We start from the raw sequence: 23,410 nt of genomic DNA, 5'->3' as shown, positions 1-23,410 counted from the left end.
TATAATTTATAATTTTCCAGACTACAGAATGTATAAAAAGAAACCAAAAACAGAACAATGTATCTGTATTGATCTTTATTGGCATTATCAAAGTTTGACAAGCGTTTGATTGGTGTTGTACATGTATTGTACTAGAAAACCTGTTTTCTAGTTACATGTGTTGCTGATTAATGCCCTGAGAGTATAAATACACAAAGATATTCATTATTTTTGGTCATAAATGCAGTTAGCACATGCAATCAAATGTTTTATAACCAAAAACATGTGATTTAAGGAGGAATGTTTGAGCAGCTGGTGCTTGGAAATACATTTCATTCTAAAACATCTAAAAGTAATTGACAAAAGTTGTTAGGAATTACAGATACATATGCAAATAGAATTTAAATTCAGTTTGCTTTGGTAAGAACATCAGCAATGCTGAAACCATGGCTTTTCCCAGTATTTACCATGTAGTGTTTCATGTCTTACATTGTGCAATGAATAAAAAAAAAAAAGATGTACAAAACTTGTAATAATATAGTTATAAATACTATAATCTCCAGTATCTCCCTCAGTTATCATTATAACTTAATAATATAATTATAACATCATAATATTTTAAAGCCTGTTGTTTTATACATTGATATTAAAAGAAATCAAATGTAATGTTTTGAAAATACCTGATTTTGGTATATCTTAGCAGCACATTATGAATAAATTCAGACAATCTTATCTACAAATTTTCAAACTGTGCAAGAAACATGATTTCAATCATGACAGATCATGCTAATATAAAATGGAAGCTCTGTTTGTATAAAGTAATAGTTATAAAATGCTCTACAGTATTTACTGATCAAACATGCAGCAGAATTAAAAGGCACTTGTGCTTCATGCTGAAACCTGAGAGAGTAAATACAACTAAACACTGAATTGCACTAATGATAAGGCAGCTAAATTTTTAATATCACTTAATGTAGTGTATTTCAAAGGTGCATTGATTGCATTAAAGTTTTTAACAGCATGAAATCTCAGGTTCTCTCCAGCAGGATCTGGTTGAATCCTGTTACCACGTCCGTCTTGTGCACCGGGTGCATGTCAGCATAGAGCAGCGGAGACCTCTGCAGATGCATCTTAATGGAGCCCTGTCAAAACATATGAACTCAGACAATCAGTCAAAGCTGTTAAAGCAATATTTCATGTCATTTTCAGATTACTTTGAGCAAAAAAGCTCAATTTTCAAAGTACATCCTTGCACATATAGTGCAGGAATCACTAAGAAAAAAGGCTTTGTAATCTCATAACAAAATAACTATTTTATAGTTTAACTTAGAATGCTAAAATAACTAAAACTAAAGTGAATAGAAACTTAAAAACAGAGACAAAAACAACGCAAAAACATTTAAAATACAGACATCATAAAAAATCTAATACAAATAACAAAAACATACAATTACTAAAACTAAAGAAAATTGTGAAAACAGAAAATTCAATTCAAAGTATTAACAAAAACTAATGTCGTATATCAATATTAAAATAACTGCTCTGAGTAAACTTAACTCTCGTTAACTAAAACTAAGACTACTTGAAATTTTTAGTAATGCAGCTAAAACTAAAACTAAAATAAAATAAAACAAATAATATATTTAAAAGTAAATAAATAAAAAAACTAAAATGGTAACTAACTAGAATAAATCAGTTAAAGTAAAAATGGCTAAAACTGAAATAAAAATAAAGGTAAGCAGAAATATTAAAAAAAAAAAAAAAAAAAAAAAAAAAAAAAAAAAAAAAAAGACAAAAGCAAATTACTAAATTACTAAAATTAAAATGAACACTGAACATACAAATGTGAGCACTAATTTAAAATATTAATAAATACTATAATAATACATAACACCATTTACAAAAAAAGCACATTTTCCTTTCACTTATTCACCAAAAACAAAAACTCACATCATATTGTAATAACTTGACCCACCTCTGGTTAAACTTGATTTACAAGTGTTATTATTGTCAATATTAAATATGCTTCAGAAATAAAGCTAAAAATAAAGTAAACTGAGGTAAGGGTGTAAATTATTTTCTGTGGTAACTGTCATAGCATGTCATAGTATTTATCCTGGAATCATTCAGTGTCACTCAAAACAAAGCTTAGTTAAGTGGTATGTTTGAAGCATCTCTTACCCGTGGCTGAGCTCTGATAGACGCCACACCCTGGTCAAACTGGTTGGTGTTTACTTTGTATTCACCGTTTCTGAATGGGATCTTCAGACAAGCCATCATGGACATGACCCGCTGGAAACCCTTGGCCGTCAGAGAGACGGTGATGCTGGGCGCAGAGGCCATAGCCAGACCGATGGGCCAACCTCTGACCGTCACAGGCTCCGGTATGCTGGAGAGCTGCACGGAGCCTCTCTCCTTCAGCAGAGGGTCCAGCTTCGGCAACATGGGCAATGCTTCTTTCTCCATGAAATCCTCTGCATCATCCAGTTCTGCCTCAGCCAATGCATCCATCCACGCCTATCGAGGAGGAATGTAGAAAGATAAGAAAATGGCACAAAATACATATCACTGAAGCTAAATAAATCTACACTTTAAGTCAGTATGAAATGGTATTCATAATCCATTTTACTTCTGTAATATGATGCATTTATAAATGGAATGGGATATTTCAAAAGCAGGGTATCTGCAGGATTTTTAAGCTCAAATTTAAGACTTTAAGACCTTTTTCAAGCCTTGCATAAATAAAATGAATACCATATGTGCGGGGTAGGGCAATGTCTATGGTAACACATTAAACTGTAAAATGACTGTAAAAAGCATGATTTACAGTTTATATTTTCACAAAAACAAGTTTTATAAAATGATCAACATTTCAGCCTTCAAACCATTTTAGAAAAAAGTTTTAATTATTATATTAACATAAACAATTACTATCAAAAAATTTAAAAAAATTAATTTAACAACATATAAATACATTTTACGGTTTAGACTTTTTATAATGCATTATCTTATCGATCCACCAGTTGCATGGGTTGATTTTTGCATTGGTCTAAACAAAAACAGGCTTATTGAAAATGTAAATTCATTCTCTGCCAACAGGTGGCGCTTTTGGAACGGCAGAAATAAAACAGGTAGCGCAGCGCTCACACTCAATAAAATCGTAGCCTTAAGTTTAATCATCAAATCTGGTCTTTCCACCTCCAAATTTAAGACCTCTTAAAATCATAATTAAGACTTTTTTGTACATTTTAAGACTTCTTATGGCCTTAAATTTGATCCAACTAAATTTAAAACTTCTTAAGACCCCACAGAAACCCTGAAAAGAATAAAACACAAAAACACAAACATTGCACCACTTCATTTGAACAGAAACTCAAAGCTGTCTATAACAAAATAGCAAAATAAGCTTGGTTTAACCTGACAGAAATATATTACTATTATACAGTATTTGATAAGGATTACAACATAATTTTTTCCATGTTTTGATTTTAAACAGTACAGCAGTCAAAGCTATTCATTACAAAAAAAAAAAAATTCTGACAGAGATACATCACTATTGTAAGGTATTGTGTACTTCTTGAATTAATAATAATAATAATAATAATAATAATAATAAACATTGTAAAAACATATTTTAAGGAATATTTTAAATTTTGTTTTAATTTATAATTAAAGAATTGTCATGTTTGCATTTTACTTCTTTCCCTGACTTCCAAAACACCTGCCTCTATTCCATAAGCCAGTCAAAATCAAATCATGTCCAGCATCTTTAATAAAAATAAAAATCAGCACAATGCTTACCCTCCAGCACCTCCATTTGGTTTGGATGACTGATGCAGCTTTGTGCCATTTCCTAATCTCTCTTCTGACCAGCCAGGATCTCACACCTGTGATAGACATACACATAAAGCGAGTTAAAACAATAATACTATACAAATACTTGATTAGAGCTGTTTGTCGTTGATTAAAAATAAATAAACACTATGCCATTTATGAACTACTGTAACTCCACAAGTTCATTTGTATTAAATCATAAAAACAAAACAGAAGAATTAAAACAGACAGAATTTTGGGAAAATTAAAACGGAACTTGGAAAAAATAATTGAGTTTGGGGGAAAATACTTCACATTTAATAGGGCCCTATTCATTGTTCAAATTTTTATTAATTGTTAAATTATATTAAACTTTCCTGTATTCAAATATTCAACGGATTAGGCGTGCTTTTTTAAGTATTAAAACTTTATTTTATTAAAAAACAAACAAAAAAAAACAAAACATAAACAAAGAATCCAAAAAAGTTACAACAGAAAACACAGAATTTGGGGAGAAAAAAATTAATTTGGGAAAAAATAAAATAGATTTTACAGGGTCTTACACCTTTACACCAGAAAAAACATGGGGGCAAAAAAGTAATAGGCCATATTTTTATCACCATTATACTGTAAACCTTCAATTAACCATCTGTCTTTGATTTGCACGACTAAATTAATGTGATCTGATTATAGGACACACTCATATTTCCTGAAATCATACTGTGACTCAGTTGGAGCAAAAGGGAATTTGTCTCTTGGCTCCACTGATCTCAGCAGGTGTTTGGCTCAGGTGAGCTTCATCTGTTTTGTTCTGAGTTTAAGGCATAATCAGGAGGAAGTTGATCAGGTGTCAGCGTCTAGACGCACAGCAGATGCCTGCTCCTTCGGCCAAGCACAGGTCAGAGAGAAACGGACAATCACTACAGATAAGCCTGGGTCTATTCCTGAAGAATAATGACTTCTCACACTTCCTGTGTACTTTATCTCTAAGCTGTCTAAAAGTGCTCTACAAACACAACCAGCTCATTCCCAGCTCTAATATTCAGCAATAATTGTGAAATGTCTAGAAAAAGGTCATCTGTTATTACGGTTATCAATCGAAATCGTAATATGGCCTAGTGCAATTATCAAACTGCGAAGGCTGTGTTTAATGTAATCAATATATATGTGACTGTGGACCACAAAACTAGACTTGAGTAGCATGGGTATATTTGTAGCAATAGCAAAAAATACACTGTATGAGTCAAAATGATCGATTTTTCTTTTATGATTTTTAAAAATCATTAGAATATTAAGTAAAGATCATCTTCCATGAAGATATTTTGTTAATTTCCTACCGTAAATATATCAAAACTTATTTTTTAAATTAGCAATATGCATTGCCAAGAACTTCATTTGGACAACTTTAAAGGTGATTTTCTCAATATTTTGATTTTTTTGCACCCTCAGATTCCAGGTGTTCAAAATAGTTGCATCTCGGCCAAATATTGTCCTATCCTAACAAACCATACATCAGTGGAAAGCTTGTTTATTCAGATTTCAGATGATGTATAAATCTCAATTTCAAAAAATTTACCCTTATGATTGGTTTCGTGGTCCAGGGTCACATGTTCATTTACATGTTAGCTGTTCATGATCCACTGGGGTTTCAGCATCTCAGAGCGGTTTGGTTAAATGCACTGTAAATGCTGCACCTCATTAACTAAATGGCATCTGCTGTGAATTTGAGTCAATTTAATGTGCATTTGGGAATGCAACATGTCCCAAAGTTGTAATGAGAAGCACTTTTCAACAAAGGAGAAGCTTTAAGGGCTATGTGCTGTTTTCTGTCATAATAAAAGTTCAATGGTTTAATGTTAATGCTTAAATTGTAGAAATTAAATATTACTGTAATTTTACTGTGGAATTGTTACAATTTTTTTCTTAACTATGCTATTCTTTTAATTTACTTTTATAGCATTATATTTTTTTGTTTTTATTTACTAATTTTTAGTTTTTTCTCTATTTTTAAATTAACAGTAATATTCATTTGGTAACACAAATTTACTATAATATTAATAATGTTTATTATTTTTTTAAATTACTTTTTAATAGCCATATTGATATATAATTCACAAATTCTGGCCAAACTGCGCAGCCCTACAAACAAGCATAAAAGAAAAAATCATAATTGATTAATAGTATTCCTGCAGCCCTCTTGGTTATACAACCATACTACCTGTAATCACAAATAAAGATGTTAAATCCTAACCTGCTTGTAAGCGGGTGGCAGCCTGTGTCCTGAGGTTACGTTGACGGTTCAGGTACCTGCGCCAGCAGCACTGAATACAGAACGCCTTCTGTGAGCGCACCCTGTTCCTGTGCTCCTCCAGCATCTCCAACTGCACAACACATCATAAATTAACTACTGACATCAAATTAAACTTTCAAAAGCTGCCTCAGTGGAAATGGGCATTTTACAAATCACATTAAAATTATAAGTAATCACAGTGCATGCTTTACCAGGGAGTGTGTGAGAAAGACTTTGGTCCTGCCACAGTGCACCATGTTGTTGTTGTCATCAGGGCTGAGGGTGGAGTTTGGGGTGCGTCTCTTGAGGACCACATTGAGCACATCCTCTACAGCAGATCCCAGAATAGTCTGATCACTCATCTCAGTGCCTGTGGGTGAAAGCAGAGTTTTAGAAATAGATATTTATGATACTTTTATAATGTTTCAGGGCAAGGCACTGCAAGTAAAACCATAGCTTTCATGCACTGGTCAATTTTGAGACATTGGGCTATTTTACTTTCATAACATGTCTTCTTTAAGACTACCTGAAAGAAAACACCCAAAATACACATTTAAGTGCTTATTTTGGATTACTTACATAAGCTTCACAAACTTCACAGTTTTATTCCTATCTGTATTTTAGATTTTTTTTTTCTGCAATTTTACAGAGTGCTTTGGTCATATATCATTCACAGCTGATTTATATAATAGTTTATTACTAAAAGAGGGGGGAAAAATCTGGCTGGTTACAGTATTTTCTGACCTACTGTATGGAGTGATATTCTGGAAATATATGCAAATTCATGCAGTTAAGTAGTTAATGCCACATTTGCACATTAAATATAACATTTAAAAAAAACTTGTAATTCAAGCTACTTTCTTAAATGTACTGTGATTAATCAACTGTGGAAGTACAATGACATTTTGACTCTTGTTGGGCTGATGTATTAGAGCAAGACCTGTTCAGCGCTGTTACCACAAATCCACCTTCCTGTAGATTTTACTAACACATGCCTGTAATTTTCAAAATACCTAGCTTAGTTGGTTTAGGTGTGTTTAATTACAGCTAGACTCTGCAGGAACGGGATTGAGCTTCCTTGACTTATCTAAGATCTGAAAAAGTCTTTAACCGGTGTTTAAGTTAGAGCAAATCTTATCTGTACCAAATCCCACAAGCAGTGACATGAAGCCACATGTAAAAACCTGAACAAAGACCTATTTATTTTTATGCATGAGTCAGATTTAAGCCAAGATTTAAACTCAACATACAGAAGAGGGAAATAATGAAGAGAGAAGGCAAGCTAATGTATCACTGCATGCAAAATATCCACTAAATAAGCATGCAGTAATTCACCTGAGGAATTCATATTCACATTATTTAAGCACTGCGTTCAAAAAAGAAGATAGGAAGAAATGAGAGGAGGATACTGAAAGAAAAAGACAAGAATCAGGCATTAAAGAGAAGAATAGAAAAACAAACAGTACTTTGTGTGCACTTAATGATCTACGTACTGTTCAGTTGGTTAATAGTTAGTCTGGTGTTTGCGATCAGCCCGTATCTTTGGAGGAAACTGCCATATGGGATCCTGTACAAATAATACAAAAAATAAAGTCTTGATTCTGAAAGGAATTCTGCAGCAACATCGCTAAATTTAAGGTGATGTGAAATACACCAAATTCTGGGAAGTAGTCTTCCCTCTTAAACACTTATTTTGAAAACAATTATGTGTTATAAAAATAAGTGTATTAATTGTTAAATTTAGAGAATGAGATGTGTTTGTAGTGTCACCTGATGGGAAATCCTGCTGCACTGATGTTTATGGTCTCCACTATCCCACAGGCCTCAAGCTGAGCGACAACCTGAACGCAAACCAAAACGAGACTCACCAACCAGTCCGTGAACTATAAACCTGTTAATCTCAATGGAATCCGAAGTGAACAGACAGAAATCCATCTGTTCATCATACCTCTTCTTTTTTGAAGGTGAGCGGTCTGCAGTCGGGATTGGGTTTGATGCAGCGCGTGTAGTGCGGCGTAGTGCAGTGCAAAATCTTCATAAGGCTTTCAAGTGAGTTCTGCATATTTACAGAAAGACAAACAAATGATCATTTTAAACAGATGTAAGTCAATCTAAAAATGCAGCATCTGTATCAATATCAGTAAAAATGCAGTATCTGTCTTCTTTAAAATGTTATCTTTGAGCTGTTTGTACAAACAAGATTATAAAAGAAATGAAATCTATCAATAAACAAAACAGCCTCATTTTTCCTTTAAAATCTGTACCTTAAATTTGGAGACAACAGTGACAACTTTACTGTGTCCCCTAGACCCCTCACTCTCACGGTCACCGTCAGCAAAAAGACTGTGCAGCAATGAATCCTGGGACTTCTGCAGGACACTGATCAGCTCAGGAGGAACTGGGTCCTACAGTACAAATAGACACATGCATGCAAATGAGCCAAAAAAAAAACACAAACAAAATGTGAGCATTTGACAAGCTACATAGTTTATGTATGCAGGCGTTTATATAGTTTGCACCTTGTTCTTTTCCATCATGCCTTCGATCTGGTAGCTGACTTTGCCTGCATAGTGGGCCACAGTAAAATGGGGCTCTTTGCTGAATTTGTCCCAGCTGATGTTGGTGTTATCTGACAGCTCCTTCTGCAGACGCACACGAAACTGCTTCGCGTCCGATGCTCTGTTCAGACGACACTCCTGGAGAACAGACAGACAGAAAGACAGCGGACAAAGAAAGAAAAAAAGAAAGAATTAGCATTTACAATTTGCATAATTTTTATTATATTTATACATTTTATACTACATTTTTTTACATAAAAAAATGCAAGCAGACCTCATTAAGCAGGGAGATAATGCTGGAGGGACTGCCTTCAATCAGGTCCAGGCAGCCCTGGTTGTCTTGGTACCGAATGAAGGACCACTGCAGCCCCTCGGCCACATACTCCTCCTGCTGAGCCTTCAGGTAATGAGCCACAAAGTGCTGCTGCAGCTTCTCGTTAGCGTAATTGATACACAACTGCTCCAGATTGTTCAGAAGGAAGCATTCAAAACCATACACATCCAGCAGACCTGTAGAGGACAGCAGTTAAGGGTTAAATATGACTTCATTCCTTTCAGAAAACAAGATAAATTATCTGACACATTAAATTCTGACTGAAGAGTAATATTTAGTACTATTTAGTAATATGTTAAAATACAAGGAGTAAATAATTAGAATATGTACCGATGAAGTTGCACCACATGGAACTCTCTGCACACATACTGTTGTTTATAAAAGTGACTAACCAGTCAAACAGCCTGTAAATGAAAAATATTTGACTTGAAATATGTTCATTTGCACACTTTTAGTATACGGAATTTTATAAATAATGCAAAATTCTACATGCTGCATTGTATTTAAATGCAACATGTAGAGTGATTTTTGCCTAAATTTAGCTATTTTCCTGTAGCTATAAGTGTCTTTGTAAAATGTGCAATCTAGTTTATATGACTCACTGTGCATAAATGACTTTGGCAAGACAGTCTCTGCGGACGGCACACTCCGACTGAGAGCAAGGTTTAAGGACGTTCTGTTTGCCAGCACGCAGAGTTCTCACAGTCAGACACGACTGCAGCTCGTCTAATGGCACCTCCAGCAGGTCAGCCGTCTTCTGTAGGAAACCTGCACACAGCATAGAGATATAGAGCAATGATCAAAACATGCCACTAAACAGATACCAGACAGAGATGAACTGACAGCATGTCCTTAGGGGGAGAAAATCTTTACTAATGGCCTCTGTATATATTTTTTGAAAGAAATTAATACTTTCTTTCAGCATGGATGCATTAAATTATAAAAGAGACAGTAAATATTTTTATCATGACACAAAAGGTTTTTATTTTAAATAAATTGTATTCTTTTAATCAAATCTAATTCTATTAATCAAAGATACAAAAAAATGTATCACTGTTTCCACAAAAAGACGAAGCAGCACAATATTAGAATGATTTCTGAAGGACCATGTAACACTGAAGACTGGAGTAAAAATTTGCATCACAGAAATTAATTACATTATGATATATTCACAATATTATGTTTTTTACTGTATTTTTGATCAATTAAATGTAGCCTTTGTGAGCAGAAGAGACTTCTTTCAAAACATTAAAAACTCATACCGACCCCTAGCATTTGAAAAGTAGTATATATTTAAGACAAAAGAAGAATGTAATAGGGACACGTCACAACCCAGACATGAACTCGCGTCATTCATAAAAGTAATTTGCCTCATCATGTCTGGAATTTGCATCTTGCCTAATTCACTGTCATAACTTAACACATCACACCTTTGGAGTGTTCATTAAGATCACATTGCTGAGCCTCTTCTGACGCAGGACTGAAGTCCACATTCCCCAGCTGCAGAAGACCTGCAAGGATCTTTGCAAAAAGACAACAATTATGTCACTTTACAAACTACAGTATAACATTTATGTCTGCAATTTCCCCCTTTAACAAAGTAGCTTACACTGCTTCTCGTCTGCTGTGTAGTCTTATTTTGGTGCATGAATCCATATAACTTATAACTCCTATCACCATTTGATATAAGTTTACCCTTATCACTTACCCTGAAAATCTGTGCCCGTTTCCCCTCATCAATGCCAAGGTTGATCATAGCTTCCACAGTCTCTTGCAAACAGTCTTCTGCTCAGACACAAACAAACAGAACACAAAATGTCAAATAATGACATCCTCAGATTCCTCCTAAAATTGACTTTAATGCTCCAAAAGACAAATTCTTGAAGTGCAATACTTGCCTTCCAAGGTTTTCTCAGCGTGTGGCAACCAAGCAAATTCTTGCTCCAAAGGCAGCATCCATTCCAGTCTCTGTTTCACTGTGGCTCCTTTCATCATCTTCAAATCAAACCAATAAGATAACCAAATCAAATCAAACCAACAACAAACATACAAACCCAAATTCATGCAAATGAAACTATCCAACTGCCTGACACGGTTGAATGTTTACAGATAATAAACATATACAGCATTAGAACTAACAGTATTACTGGAAATAAACTGGCAGAATAAACCATTTGGAAGTCTTTACCTGGTAGAATATGTGAAAATTTCTCTCATTTGGCGCTTGGAAAGCCACTCTGGTTTTCTCCAAGAGATATGTCTGCACTGATGCCCCAACAAGCAGCTGAGAACTACATTATAAAATGACAGATGTTTACACCCGTGTTTACAGATGTTTACTGTGAAATTGAGAAAAAGCAAAACTGACCTGTTGAGCTGAAGCTGAATGTATTTTCCAAAGCGGCTGCTGTTGCTATTGCGTAATGTGCAGGCATTGCCTGGGGAAGAAGGAAAAATAAAAGCCTTTAGAAAGAGTATAATGAAGATATCACAGAACTTCGGAGAGAAAATGAGACTAAAACATCATCTGCTCTCCCTTTCTCACCAAATGCCTCCATTAAGGGGTTGGAGTCCAGTACTCGTCTTTCTATCTTCTCTACGGTGTCCTGGCACTTCTGAGAAGAAGCGGCTACAGTGGCATAATACTTCATCAGGCAGCGTGACGTCCATGTCTGAAGAGATATTTAATAGAGGAGATGTGGTCTAAATCAAGTTTAGATTTGACTGTTTTCAGCTCAGTCCTAAACTTAGTATGTATATCAAGCTTGACAGATCATTTAAAGACTGCTTATAACTTATAACAAAACTGGCCTTTTTTTAGGAAATTTATTATTTACTATGAAACAGCTCTGACTGAACAAAGTGGCACATTTTAGCCATGGCTGTATTATGTGATGTAGCTTTACAAAGAGACTGGCATTGAAGATTAGAGCAACTCACAGTGAAGCACTGAGATGTTTATGCAGAGCTAGGACTATTTCTAGATCACTTAAGAATCTCGATAAGAATTGGATAAGAATCGGAAAAAATGAATTAGGAACCTACACCACACAAACATCACTTACTTTCCCAGCACCACTCTCTCCAGAAACGACCAGCGATTGGTTCATGGGCTCTACCTGGCCCTGCACATTCCTATAAGCCTCTTCTGCGACAATGAAGATGTGTGGCTTAAACTCCTGTGTACGAAGAGATGCTTTAACATGGCATTCTGTAAATCAAGTTGATATGGCTAATGTTCAGGGTATCTATCTAGAGTGGCCTCAATTTATTTTTGTCTAACTTCCTGATTTGCAAATTTTTTCAATCAACATTTTCTGATGTCAAAATAAACATACAGAGCAAGTTACCGGCCCATGGCACAATTTGAAAAATTCAAACCTCATAAATAATCAAATAATAGCTTGCATTTTATATTATTTAAATACTGTGTAAATTAATGATAAGGTGACAACAACGTGTAACAAAAACATAGACTATTTGCTGTTGTATTAAATATAAAGTTAAAGACTGGTTCATCAACTTCACATCTGGTACCAGTGAACCTGCAGTTTACTGAACAAATCAGGTGTGCAAACATTGTTTTGACACTGTCCTTTGCTATGACAAAAGACAAATGGGTTGACTAAACATTGTCCTGTCATCTGTTATGCAAAAGGGAGGTACAGATCTGCCAAAACCTTATATCATGGTAGAAGTAATTTTAAATCAGTAGATAATCACAATATAGTTATTTTTGCTTAATTCAAGAAATATTTAACCAAGAAATGTGTTATGCATTACTTACAGAGTCAATCAGCAATGCCTGTTTTTAAAACATTTGTTAATAATCCAGTAAACTAAATACTTCAGGCTGGTTTAATCACGTTTTGGTGACTAAATTTATAGTCAAACCAAATCAGTTGACATATTTCTTCAATTGCATGAAATCAAACCACTAAGCCACCACATGACCATAAATAAGTATTTATGGCTTCCACTCTAATGTATTTGTAACTTCCATATTTTTACATTAGAGATGTACTGATAGACTTGTGTGTTTACCTGAGGTTGAGGGGCGCAGTGATATTCTCTCATCACATCCAGAGAGTACAGGTGAGGAATGGGCTGAAAGGGGTTGAGGGCGACCAGCGTGCAGCCAGCATGTGTGTAGAAAACCTTCGCGCTGTACCTGGCCTGCAGACATTTCAACACTACGAAACACAAAACACCACAGCTGTAATTAAACACTGACTCACAATATGACATACAGTACTGGTATGGAAGCTTGTTTCTGCCACGGGATAAAAATAGAAAAGAGGTTATTTCTTATCTCTCACTTCTGAGAGATATAAACTCATGATTCCCAGAAAAAAGTCTGAATTGCAACTTGTTAACCTGCAATTGTGAGAAGAAAGCCTGAATTGTGAGATAAAAAACTGCAATTAGATTTTGATGTGATATGATGCTAAATATAATGAATCAGAATTGAATCAGAATGCTAGAACTAAAATCAGGCATAGCATTTTTGAAATGTGGAAGAATATCCTATTATCTGCATTGGGTAAGAAAAAATCTTGACATTTACTTGCAATAAACATCATAAGGCCGATGTTGATAAATTAACAATATAATTAACTAACACAAAACCACATAAGCCTGTTCCTAAGTGCTTTTGCACACTGTACCTGTAGAAGGCGTAACCGGGTTGACTTTAGTGAGGTCATCGTACGTGTGAAGTTCTGCTTCATTGATGAGGAAGTCTCTTATGTCCCCTTCCAGTGAATCATTGAAAGAATTCCTGTCATCCTGGGTTCTGTCTTTCAGTTCATTCATCTGCATGATGCAATTAATGAAGACCATGCTATCATAAAGAACAGGTTCCACTTTCTGTACAGATGCAGCAATCTAATTCATACATATATATGTGGCCCTGGACCACAAAACCAGTCTTAAGTAGCACAGGTACATTTGTAGCAATAGCCAAAAATACACTGTAAGGATCAAAATGATCCATTTTTCTTTTATGCCTAAAATCATTAGGATATTAAGTAAAGATCATGTTCCATGAAGATATTTTATAAATTTCCTACCGTAAACATATCAAAACTTAACTTTTAATTAGCAATATGTATTGCCAAGAACTTCATCTGGACAACTTTAAAGGTGATTTTCTCAATATTTTGATTTTGTGCACCCTTAGATTCCAGATAGTTGTACTTCAGCCAAATATTGTCTTATCCTAACAAACCATGCATCAATGGAAAGCTTAGTAATTCAGCTTTCAGATGATGTATAAATTAATTAATACCCTTATGACTGGTTTAATGGTCCTGGGTCACAATATAAGCCCTGATGCTATTCTAAAGAACCACATCTTATCATTCCAATAACAAAAAAAGTTTAGTGATCTGTAAAAAAAAATTCAGCACGTTTTTTATTCCATAATATTGCTTTTTTCCAGTAAGAGAAAAAGTTGTCTTTTGCGAATCAGGAGAGATATATGCACACACAGATCTGAAAAGACAACAGGGGAGGGACTTTTTCACTGGAGGAAGCATTTCACTATGGATTATGGAGAAATGGATGTTTTGAATTATTGTGATGTTTGGACTCTCATTCTGATGGCACCCATTCACTGCAGAGAATCTATTGGTGAGTGATAATGCTACATTTCTTTACATTTGTTCTAATGAAGAAACAAACTCTATTGTTTTAAAAAAACATCCTTTCACGCAACAACTGTATGTTGCATAATCCATATAACTGCCATAATTAAGATGGCTTTATGTCAGATGTGTTTATGCATGATATCAAAGGAAAGAGCCTTTTACATTTGTCAGGTCAGTAGTATATTTGCTTGTCATATTTCTGACACCTTTGGTTGCCACCTTGAGATTTGACTAAACGCTTACAATTCCTCATTTGAAAGACAAAACTAAGGATCCAAAATGAGCAACAACAGAGTAAGAATATAGCTGCAAGCAGCAATTACCGGGGTTCGAGCTTTTAAGGCCTTTGAGGTGGTATGCAAAGTTGTTCAGAATTAGGTGATATATCATATAGATATAAGTGTAAGATCTAGTGTTTGTGTGAATAGATGATCATTTTTTAACAATTTGAGGCCATTTACCATAGAAGTCTTGTTTTTAAAGCCTTTTTAACTGTTATTGCGCCACCTATGCTCCGATCTCCATGAAACTTTGCATGCTTGTTAAGAGTCATCTGACACATGTTTTTTTTTCGTAGTTTTGAGTTTTCGTTTTGGTTTTATAAGCTTTTGGGTATATGTGGCCAAGCCCCTATTGTAAATGGCCCCATTACAGCTAACCGAAGGACAAAATTCAACATTTTTTGATAATTATTGATCTAGAGAGTCCAGAGAATATGACTGCAGTGGTTTGATCGAGATTGAGCGAAAAACCCTAGGACTAGTTCGCAAAAGTAGGTTTTTGACATATTTGTGAATAATTAATGAACGGTTTGATTGACAGCAATGGTTCTTGAGGCAAAGTTGTTCATCATGAGGAGATCTATCAAATGATATGCATATTGTGTGGATGTGTGAAACACCACGTGATTACAGAGCCATAAAACTCGTTAGCGCCAACTAGTGGCCGATTTCTTTCAAAATTCTTACAGACCTTTAGGACCATGAGTCGAACATGCCCAGTGAGTTTCGTTCCGATCGGCCTCCGTTAACCTTGTCTAATAGGTGCTCAAAATTCATAGGTCGATGGCAGCCATGTTTTTTGAGATATGCCAATGTTCTCATAGACCCTTATGGCACATTGGACAGAGACACTGCATACCATTTTTCAGGTTGATTGGACTGACGGTTGCGAAGTTATAGCCATTTTTATGTTTTTTTCTCTATTATAGCGCCCCCAAGTGGTCAAGCTCCGCAATTTTTTGGATTTGACCAAAGGCTGAGCTTTTACATATGTGTTCTGAGTTTGGTGATGATATGTCATTCTGTTCCAAAGTTATAGCCTTTTTACTAAAAGTGGCCCCGCCTCTTTTGAACGTTTTGGCGCCCCTTTGCGACCGTGAGTCAAAAGTTTAACTTTTTTTTTTGATAATTATTGATCTAGGGAGTCTGGAGAACTGTGCTGCAGTGGTTTGATCGAGATCGAGTGAATAACCTAGGACTAGTTCGCAAAAGTGGGTTTTTCACATATTTGTGAATATGTAATAAACGACTTGATTGACAGCAATGGTTCTTGAGGCAAAGTTGCTCAGCATGAGGAGATCTATCATATGGTATGAAGTTCTAGTGTTTCTGTGATTATATGAGCATGTTATAGCAATTTAAGGCAATTTACTTTTGAAATTTCGTGTTGTTGAAGCCTTTTTAACTGTCATAGCGCCACCTATGGTCCGATCTCCATGAAATTTTACATGCTTGTTAAGAGTCATCTGACACATGTTTTCTCCAACTTTTGTAAAGTTTTGAGTTTTTGTTTAGGTTTGATAGGCTTTTGGGTATATGTGGCCACGCCCTTTTCTAAATGACCCCGTTATAGCTACCCAAAGGACAAAATTCCACATTTTTTTTTGAATTATTGATCTAGAGAGTCTGGAGAACTGCGCTGCAGTGGTTTGATCGAGATTGAGCGAAAAACCTAGGACTAGTTCGCAAAAGTAGGTTTTTCACATATTTGTGAATAATTAATGAATGATTTGATTGACAGCAATGGTTCTTGAGGCAAAGTTGTTCAGCATGTGGAGATCTATCAAATGATATGCATATTGTGTGGATGTGTGAAACACCACGTGAGTGAGGCATGTTACAGAGGCAAAAAACTCGTTAGCGCCAACTAGTGGCCGATTTCTTTCAAAATTCTTACAGACCTTTAGGGCCATGAGTCGAACATGCCCAGTGAGTTTCGTTCCGATCGGCCTCCGTTAACCTTGTCTAATGGGTGCTCAAACTTCATTGGTCGATGGCGGCCATGTTTTTTGAGATACGCCAATGTCCTCATAGACCCTTATGGCACATTGGACAGAGACACTGCATACCAATTTTCAGGTCGATCGGACTAACGATTGCATAGTTATAGTCATTTTTATGTTTTTTCAGGCTTATAGCGCCACCAAGTGGCAGAGCTGTGCAATTTTTTTTATTTGACCAAAGATTGAGCTTATACACATGTGTACAGAGTTTGGTGTAGATATCTCATTCCATTCAAAAGTTATAGCCAAATGTAGTAATTGGCTAACACCTAACATAGAACGTTTTGGGGCCCCTTTCGACCGTGAGTCAAAATTTCAACTTTTTGATAATTATTGATATTCACTGTCCAGAGAACATTTCAGCACTGGTTTGGTTCCGATCGGGCGAAAAACCTAGGACTAGTTCGCAAAAGTAGGTTTCGGACATAACGCCATTTTTTGAAAAACCGGGCACCGTAGAGAAAATCTGCGCCAGTGCACTTTTGTGCGTATTGACCCAAGGATTACAACGATGTAAAGTTTTTGAGTCTACGACAAAAAATGTACGAGCTATGGCCAAAAATGTAAAAAAAGTTTTTTTTGCGCTGTAGCGCCCCCTTTAGGCCGATTGGGCCGGTTCTTTGCGCCTGAGTAGCGAGGAGGACTACTACCTTCTGACCAAGTTTCAGCTCTCTAGGCCTTACGGTACTGACTGGAGAGCATCTTAAAAACAAATAACAGTAAGATAGACTTTGGTTAGTGCAGAAATTACATAGACACATATATCAGCGACAGACTAAATTTGGAAAATTTAATAACAAGACAATTACAGATTCCCATAAAATTGATCCTGTTTTATCTCTCAGAAACTTTCCGTCTGACACCAACTGTTGAGCCATAATGGCCCAGAAAAAAATTAGATGATGATTTTATCTGTGCCAAGGGCTCCGGGCATGAGAAACACTGTATGGCACAACAAACCAGCTGCATTATTCACACAAAACAGTAAACAAAATATAACTGAGGGTGACCTTTAATGCTGCAACTAAAATGATTTCAAATTTCCTTTGGAACGACTTCATATAACCTTGTTATAACAAAAAAAGCATGTCTGAAATGAGGGTGTTCAGGTGGTTATTTTGCGCATACTCAGATTAGGCTGACCTGCGGAATAATCTGACTATGTTCTTCAGATTAACTGCACCGCTGCTTAATCCGCCAAAGACAACACAAGCCACGTCAATGAACATGCAAATGAGGGAACACCGGAAAAACTAGCCAGTTCAAATGAGTGATTAGAAATAATCACTGTAAATCACTTTAACAGTTATTGTTCTGCCCAATAGAAAACTAGTTTCTAGTCACCTACATTATACCTGTTTAGGGTGGCATTTATCAAGCATGTTACTTTCCTTAAAAATAATGATTTCATTTAAGAAGGGAACATTTCAGAATATAATTCTGAAAGTGAAGTATGTGTTCACTACCAGTTTTTTTTTTTTTAATGTTTTTGAAGAATTCTCTTCTGCTCACCAAGCCTGCATTTATTTGATCCAAAAGGACAGCAAAAAAAGCAACATTGTTAAATATGTGTACTATTTAAAATAACTGCTTTCTATTTGAATACATTTTAAAATCTAATTTATTCCAGTGATCAAAGCTACATTTTTTTAAGTGATTATAAATGCATTTATAATGTTACAAAAGATTTCTATTTCAGATAAATGCTGTTCTTCTGAACTTTTTAATCAAAGACACCTGAAAAAAATCTACTCAGCTGTTTTCAACATAATATTAATAAACATTTTTTTGAGCAGCAAATCAGAATATTAGAAGGATCACGTGACTGAAGTAATGATGTAAAAAATCAGCTTTGAAGTCACAGGAATAAATTATATTTTAAAGCATATTCAAATAGAAAACAGTTATTTTAAATAGTAAACCAATTTGTATCAAATAAATGCAGGCTTGAAGAGCAGAAGATACACTAAAAACAAAAAATCTTATTGTTCAAAAACTTTTGACTGGTAACGTTAGTGTTTAATTGTGATGGGAAAATAAAATTCTGAATACTTATGTGTACTAACATCACGTTTTGGGGCATGTAGTAATACCATGGTGTTCTTTGAAGTACCATGTAAATACTATGGAACATAAACCACAATGATACAGTATTTTTTGTAATGGGTTGCTTTTTCCTGATCAGTTTGTCTTTACATACGTTTAAAAAAAAATACATTTCCAACTTTGATATGCATAAAGAAAAACTGTGGTAAAAAAAAAAGTATTAAACAAGCAGTAAATTATAAAATGAGTGTACCTTTTCCTTCTGTCGGTTCGGTCTTCCAGCTTTTTCCAAACTCCTAAATGTCCCGTCAGAACTGTTAACGGTCGAATCGTCTTTATTTCTAAATAAAAGCTTCTGTTTAACATTCGCCATGACTGTAAACTTTAAAAAGACACGTTTCGCGGTATTTACTGTTATATAGCTGCCATTAGGTTAATATTTTAGGAGTTATGTTTTAGTTTTTCAGCCATGAAAATTCCTCAGTCAAGGACAAAACTCCCACCCGCGCCACGCTCACTCACACCGGCGGCACTGACACGCACAGCGACGTCACGCATTTTAGACTTGACGCCCATTCAATGACGTTTACATGAAAGCCACGCCCAATGCGGAAGAGAAGCATCCCAAACCCAATGTGTGGCTGCACTTTTTTGTAAAGTGAAGATTATCACGGAAGAATGAGCGATCTGTAAGACGAAGGTTTATTTTTACTATTTTATAAAGAAAATCAGTACTGTAATGATACATGAGAGTACATGTCTAGTGTACAAAACCGGTTTATCCTGACAGGCCACTGCTGTAATGCTGGTCTCTGCAGTTTAGTCTAACATAACCTGATTTATCTAATGTCCACACATCACACGGGACAAGGTAGGTCACATTTCCTAATATCCATGCTATAAAGAGCTTTAATAAATGTGTTTCTTGATTTAGTTGCTTTAATATTTGGAATTATTTTAAAATAAACCTTTGAGATCATGGTAAATGTTAGGTGATTGATTTAGTTTTGTCATTTTGAGATGTGTGTTTGTATGTTTGCATGTATTTCTACAGTCTATCTATCTATCTATCTATCTATCTATCTGTCTGTCTGTCTATCTGTCTAAAACCTGTATGAAATTATGTACAAATTGTTACAGAATAGAACAATGCATTGTAAATAAATGTTTTATGTTGTCTTTTAAATAAATTATATTCCAACTAATATGTGGTCATATAAAATACATGCATAATAATTATAAAATAATTTAAAATGCTGGTTTATTAATATTATAAATTCTTTTAATTAAATTTTAATTAACATTAAGTCTTAAAACAGGATGAAAACAATTGTTATAGAATTAGAAATATGTGTTTTAAACAAATATTTATTGTAGTCTTTCAATTAATTAGTATTTCATTATTAAAAAAAACTGAATGCATACTAAAAGGTTTATAATTGTTCCCAAGTCTTTTCATTGGGATTTTAATGAAGACATCAACTACACTACCAGTCAAATGTTTTTAAACAGTAAGATTTTTAATGTTTTTAAAGAAGTCTTTTCTGCTCAGTAAGCCTGTATTTATTTGATCCAATGTATGGCAAAAACAGTACAGTTTTGAAATATTTTACTGTTTAGAATAACTGTTTTCTATTTAAATATTTTTTTAAAATGTAATGTATTCCTGTGATTTCAAAGCTGAATTTTTAGCATCATTACTCCAGTCACCTGATCCTTCAGAAATCATTCTAATATTTGAAGATTTGCTGCTCAAAATCACTTATTAGTATTATGTTGAAAACAGCTGAGTAGAATTTTTCCGGTTTGTTTGATGAATAGAAAGTTCAGAAGAACAGCATTTATCTGAAATGGAAATCTTTAAATGGTTTTGATCCATTTACAAAATAAAAATATTAATTTCTGTAATTTCTTTCCCCCCAAAAAACAACAACAACAAACAATTACACTGACTCCAAGATTTTGAATGGTATAGTGTATAATATTACAAAAGCTCTCTTATTTTTTGAACCGCAAATCAGCATATTAGAATGATGTCTGAAGGAATATGTGACACTGAAGGCTGGAGTAATGATGTTGAAAATTCAGCTTTGAAATCACAGGAATAAATTACATTTTAAAATATATTAAAATAGAAAGTCGTTATTTCAAATAATAAAAATATTTCACAATATTACTGCTTTTGTTGTATTTTCAATCAAATAAATGCAGGCTTGGTGAGCAGAAGAGACTTCTTTTTAAAAACATAAAAAATCAGTTCAAAAACTTTTGACTGGTAGTATATATTAAAACTATATGAAAAAGTATTGTAAAAGAATAAAAACACTTTTAAACACATATATTTTTAATGTAGTCTTTTAATTAAATAATATTTCAACTAATATGTGATCATAAAAACTACATGCATACTAATTACATACAAGTCTATGTTTGTATTTTACTAATTTTCATGCTTGTCTCTTTTTACAGACAATGGCATCAGCAGAAGTAAAAATTGCATTTGTCAGCAATCACAATGGGACGACCCTGACAGAGGTTTCGCTTGGATCTTTCTTAGCCCCGGTGTGTTTTCTCAGCCGAGGACTCTTTCTGATAGTGTTCCACCTGGGAAAAGGGGTCCTTCCGTTCTCCTGGGGTGCCCATCTCCTGTTGGACTTCACAACACTAATAATGCCTTTGGTCCTGTCATGCACTGTACTGAGTGACATCCTTCACTTTGTCATTATGGGCATCGCTGTAGTTGATTTTGTTGTCCTATACCTCGTATTCAAGAACGGAAAGCATCCAAATCAAGGTTCCCTCCTCAGTACGATTGACAGGTTTGTGCAAAGCAGAGTGGAATCCAACCTGGTCCCGTTTGTAACTGTGTTTCGAGTTCTGGTCAACGTGAAGACCGCCATAAGCATTTTGGCTGTTGATTTTAGCGTGTTCCCAAGACGTTATGCAAAAACGGAGACGTACGGAACAGGGGTGATGGATTTCGGTGTGGGAGCGTATGTAATGGCCAACGCATTGGTGTGTCCCGAAGCAAGAGGAAAGGACATTCAAGGGTCAAAAATCAGTCATGTGTTTAAACAATCAATTTCTGTCTGGCCGTTGGTCTTGTTAGGGTTTGTAAGACTTGCAAGCGTCAAATCATCCGGCTATCATGAACATGTGACAGAATATGGAGTTCACTGGAACTTCTTCTTCACATTAGCCATCGTCAGAGTGGTTGCGTCTGCGCTTCTGGCTGTTTTTCCTGTGAACTCCTCATGGCTTCTTGCTCTTCTCATTGGTGGAACCTACCAGGTTGTATTGGAGACTACAGGTCTGAAGTCCTTCCTCATCTATAATAATGAGCGCACAGGCTTTCTGCAGGCAAACAGAGAGGGCATCTTCTCAGTTGTGGGTTACATCGCCATCTATATGGCTGGGGTTCAGGTTGGCCGCTACCTCATGAAGAGCAGAACTTTGGTTAAAGACTGGATCAAAGTGATCCGTAACCTTCTGTTAACCAGTTTTGGGTTGTTCTTCATTCTGTACGTATGCCAGATACGCATTGAGCCAGTGTCACGGAGAATGGCCAACCTTTCCTTCAGTATTTGGACTGTAGCACAGGCTTTGCTTTTTCTCTCATGCATAAGCACTGCTGATTTACTCTTACTTTTTTCGAAAGCCGTCTCTAATTTTTCATTTGTGTCTACGTCGTGGTGTCCATATCAAAACAAGAAGTCATTAACAGATGAGAAAATGAGAAAAAACATGGATGCATTATGTCTTGTACAGTCTGTTAACCGGAATCAGTTGTTGTATTTCCTGCTTGCAAATTTAATGACTGGTTTGACCAATGTGTTAGTCGACACTCTGAACAGCAGTGATGTTTTAGCTGTAAGTGTTTTGCTCTTGTATATGTTTATGAACAGCTTAGTCATATTCATATTGCATATCAATAAAATAACAATTAAGTTTTGGTAAACACCTTTTCACTGAGTTTTAGATTACACTGTATTTTTCTGAATGGATTTCTCGCTTTAACTGCTGTGAAATGTGCTGTATATAAATTGTTTGCAAAGTGCAAATAAAATTGAATGTGTAATTTGTAAATGTACTGCTGCTATGTGTATTGTATATGAGATATGAATTTAAATAGATTTATTTCATGTTAATAGTAGATACAAATAATCAAATATCAGAATTTTAGGTTAATTTTAGGTTTAGGAATTTTTGTATTTTTATATGCTGTAATTGGCCACCATTTCATTTAACTTTTTACATGATTGTAATCGTCTTCATGTAGATAGCCTATGTGGTGAATAGATTAAAAATATTCCATGTAGTAATTTAATTAATTGATTATCAAAACTGCATGCATTATAATTGTAAAAGAATAAGAAAATTAAGCAAATATTTCATATAGTCTTTTAATTAAATATTTCAAATAATATGCAAAAATTAAGTCATAAAACTATGGAA

The 23,410-nt window shown here is 34.9% G+C and overlaps 2 protein-coding genes across 3 annotated transcripts; one reads left to right on the top strand and one right to left on the bottom strand.

Moving 5' to 3' along the window:
* Positions 1-55: 55 nt before the first annotated feature.
* Positions 56-19,477, bottom strand: LOC127165214 (unconventional myosin-XIX). 2 transcript variants are annotated; one of them, XM_051109585.1, is made up of 23 exons: positions 19,209-19,477; positions 13,642-13,789; positions 13,019-13,167; positions 12,040-12,153; positions 11,520-11,646; positions 11,343-11,412; positions 11,163-11,265; positions 10,873-10,969; positions 10,683-10,759; positions 10,405-10,495; positions 9,577-9,742; positions 9,305-9,378; positions 8,915-9,150; positions 8,602-8,778; positions 8,347-8,487; positions 8,031-8,138; positions 7,853-7,923; positions 7,576-7,649; positions 6,295-6,452; positions 6,044-6,173; positions 3,781-3,866; positions 2,161-2,496; positions 56-1,121 (listed from the first exon to the last, which is right to left on the bottom strand). In XM_051109585.1, the coding sequence occupies exons 1-23, from the start codon at positions 19,326-19,328 to the stop codon at positions 1,008-1,010; spliced, it is 2,967 nt and encodes a 988-aa protein (XP_050965542.1). In that variant the 5' UTR covers positions 19,329-19,477; the 3' UTR covers positions 56-1,007. The 2 variants fall into 2 exon arrangements, with proteins under 2 accessions (XP_050965542.1, XP_050965543.1); XM_051109586.1 differs by lacking the exons at positions 56-1,121; positions 2,161-2,496; positions 3,781-3,866; positions 6,044-6,173 and adding an exon at positions 7,418-7,490 and having other exon boundaries at positions 6,315-6,452.
* Positions 19,478-19,568: 91 nt separating this feature from the next.
* Positions 19,569-23,025, top strand: pigw (phosphatidylinositol glycan anchor biosynthesis, class W). The gene is made up of 2 exons (XM_051108998.1): positions 19,569-19,826; positions 21,425-23,025. The coding sequence occupies exon 2, from the start codon at positions 21,428-21,430 to the stop codon at positions 22,910-22,912; it is 1,485 nt and encodes a 494-aa protein (XP_050964955.1). The 5' UTR covers positions 19,569-19,826; positions 21,425-21,427; the 3' UTR covers positions 22,913-23,025.
* The last annotated feature ends 385 nt before the right edge of the window (positions 23,026-23,410 follow it).

The sequence above is a fragment of the Labeo rohita genome, chromosome 5, assembly GCF_022985175.1.
Source record: "Labeo rohita strain BAU-BD-2019 chromosome 5, IGBB_LRoh.1.0, whole genome shotgun sequence".
Classification (NCBI taxonomy): domain Eukaryota; kingdom Metazoa; phylum Chordata; class Actinopteri; order Cypriniformes; family Cyprinidae; genus Labeo; species Labeo rohita.
This window is presented reverse-complemented; position numbering and strand designations above follow the sequence as displayed.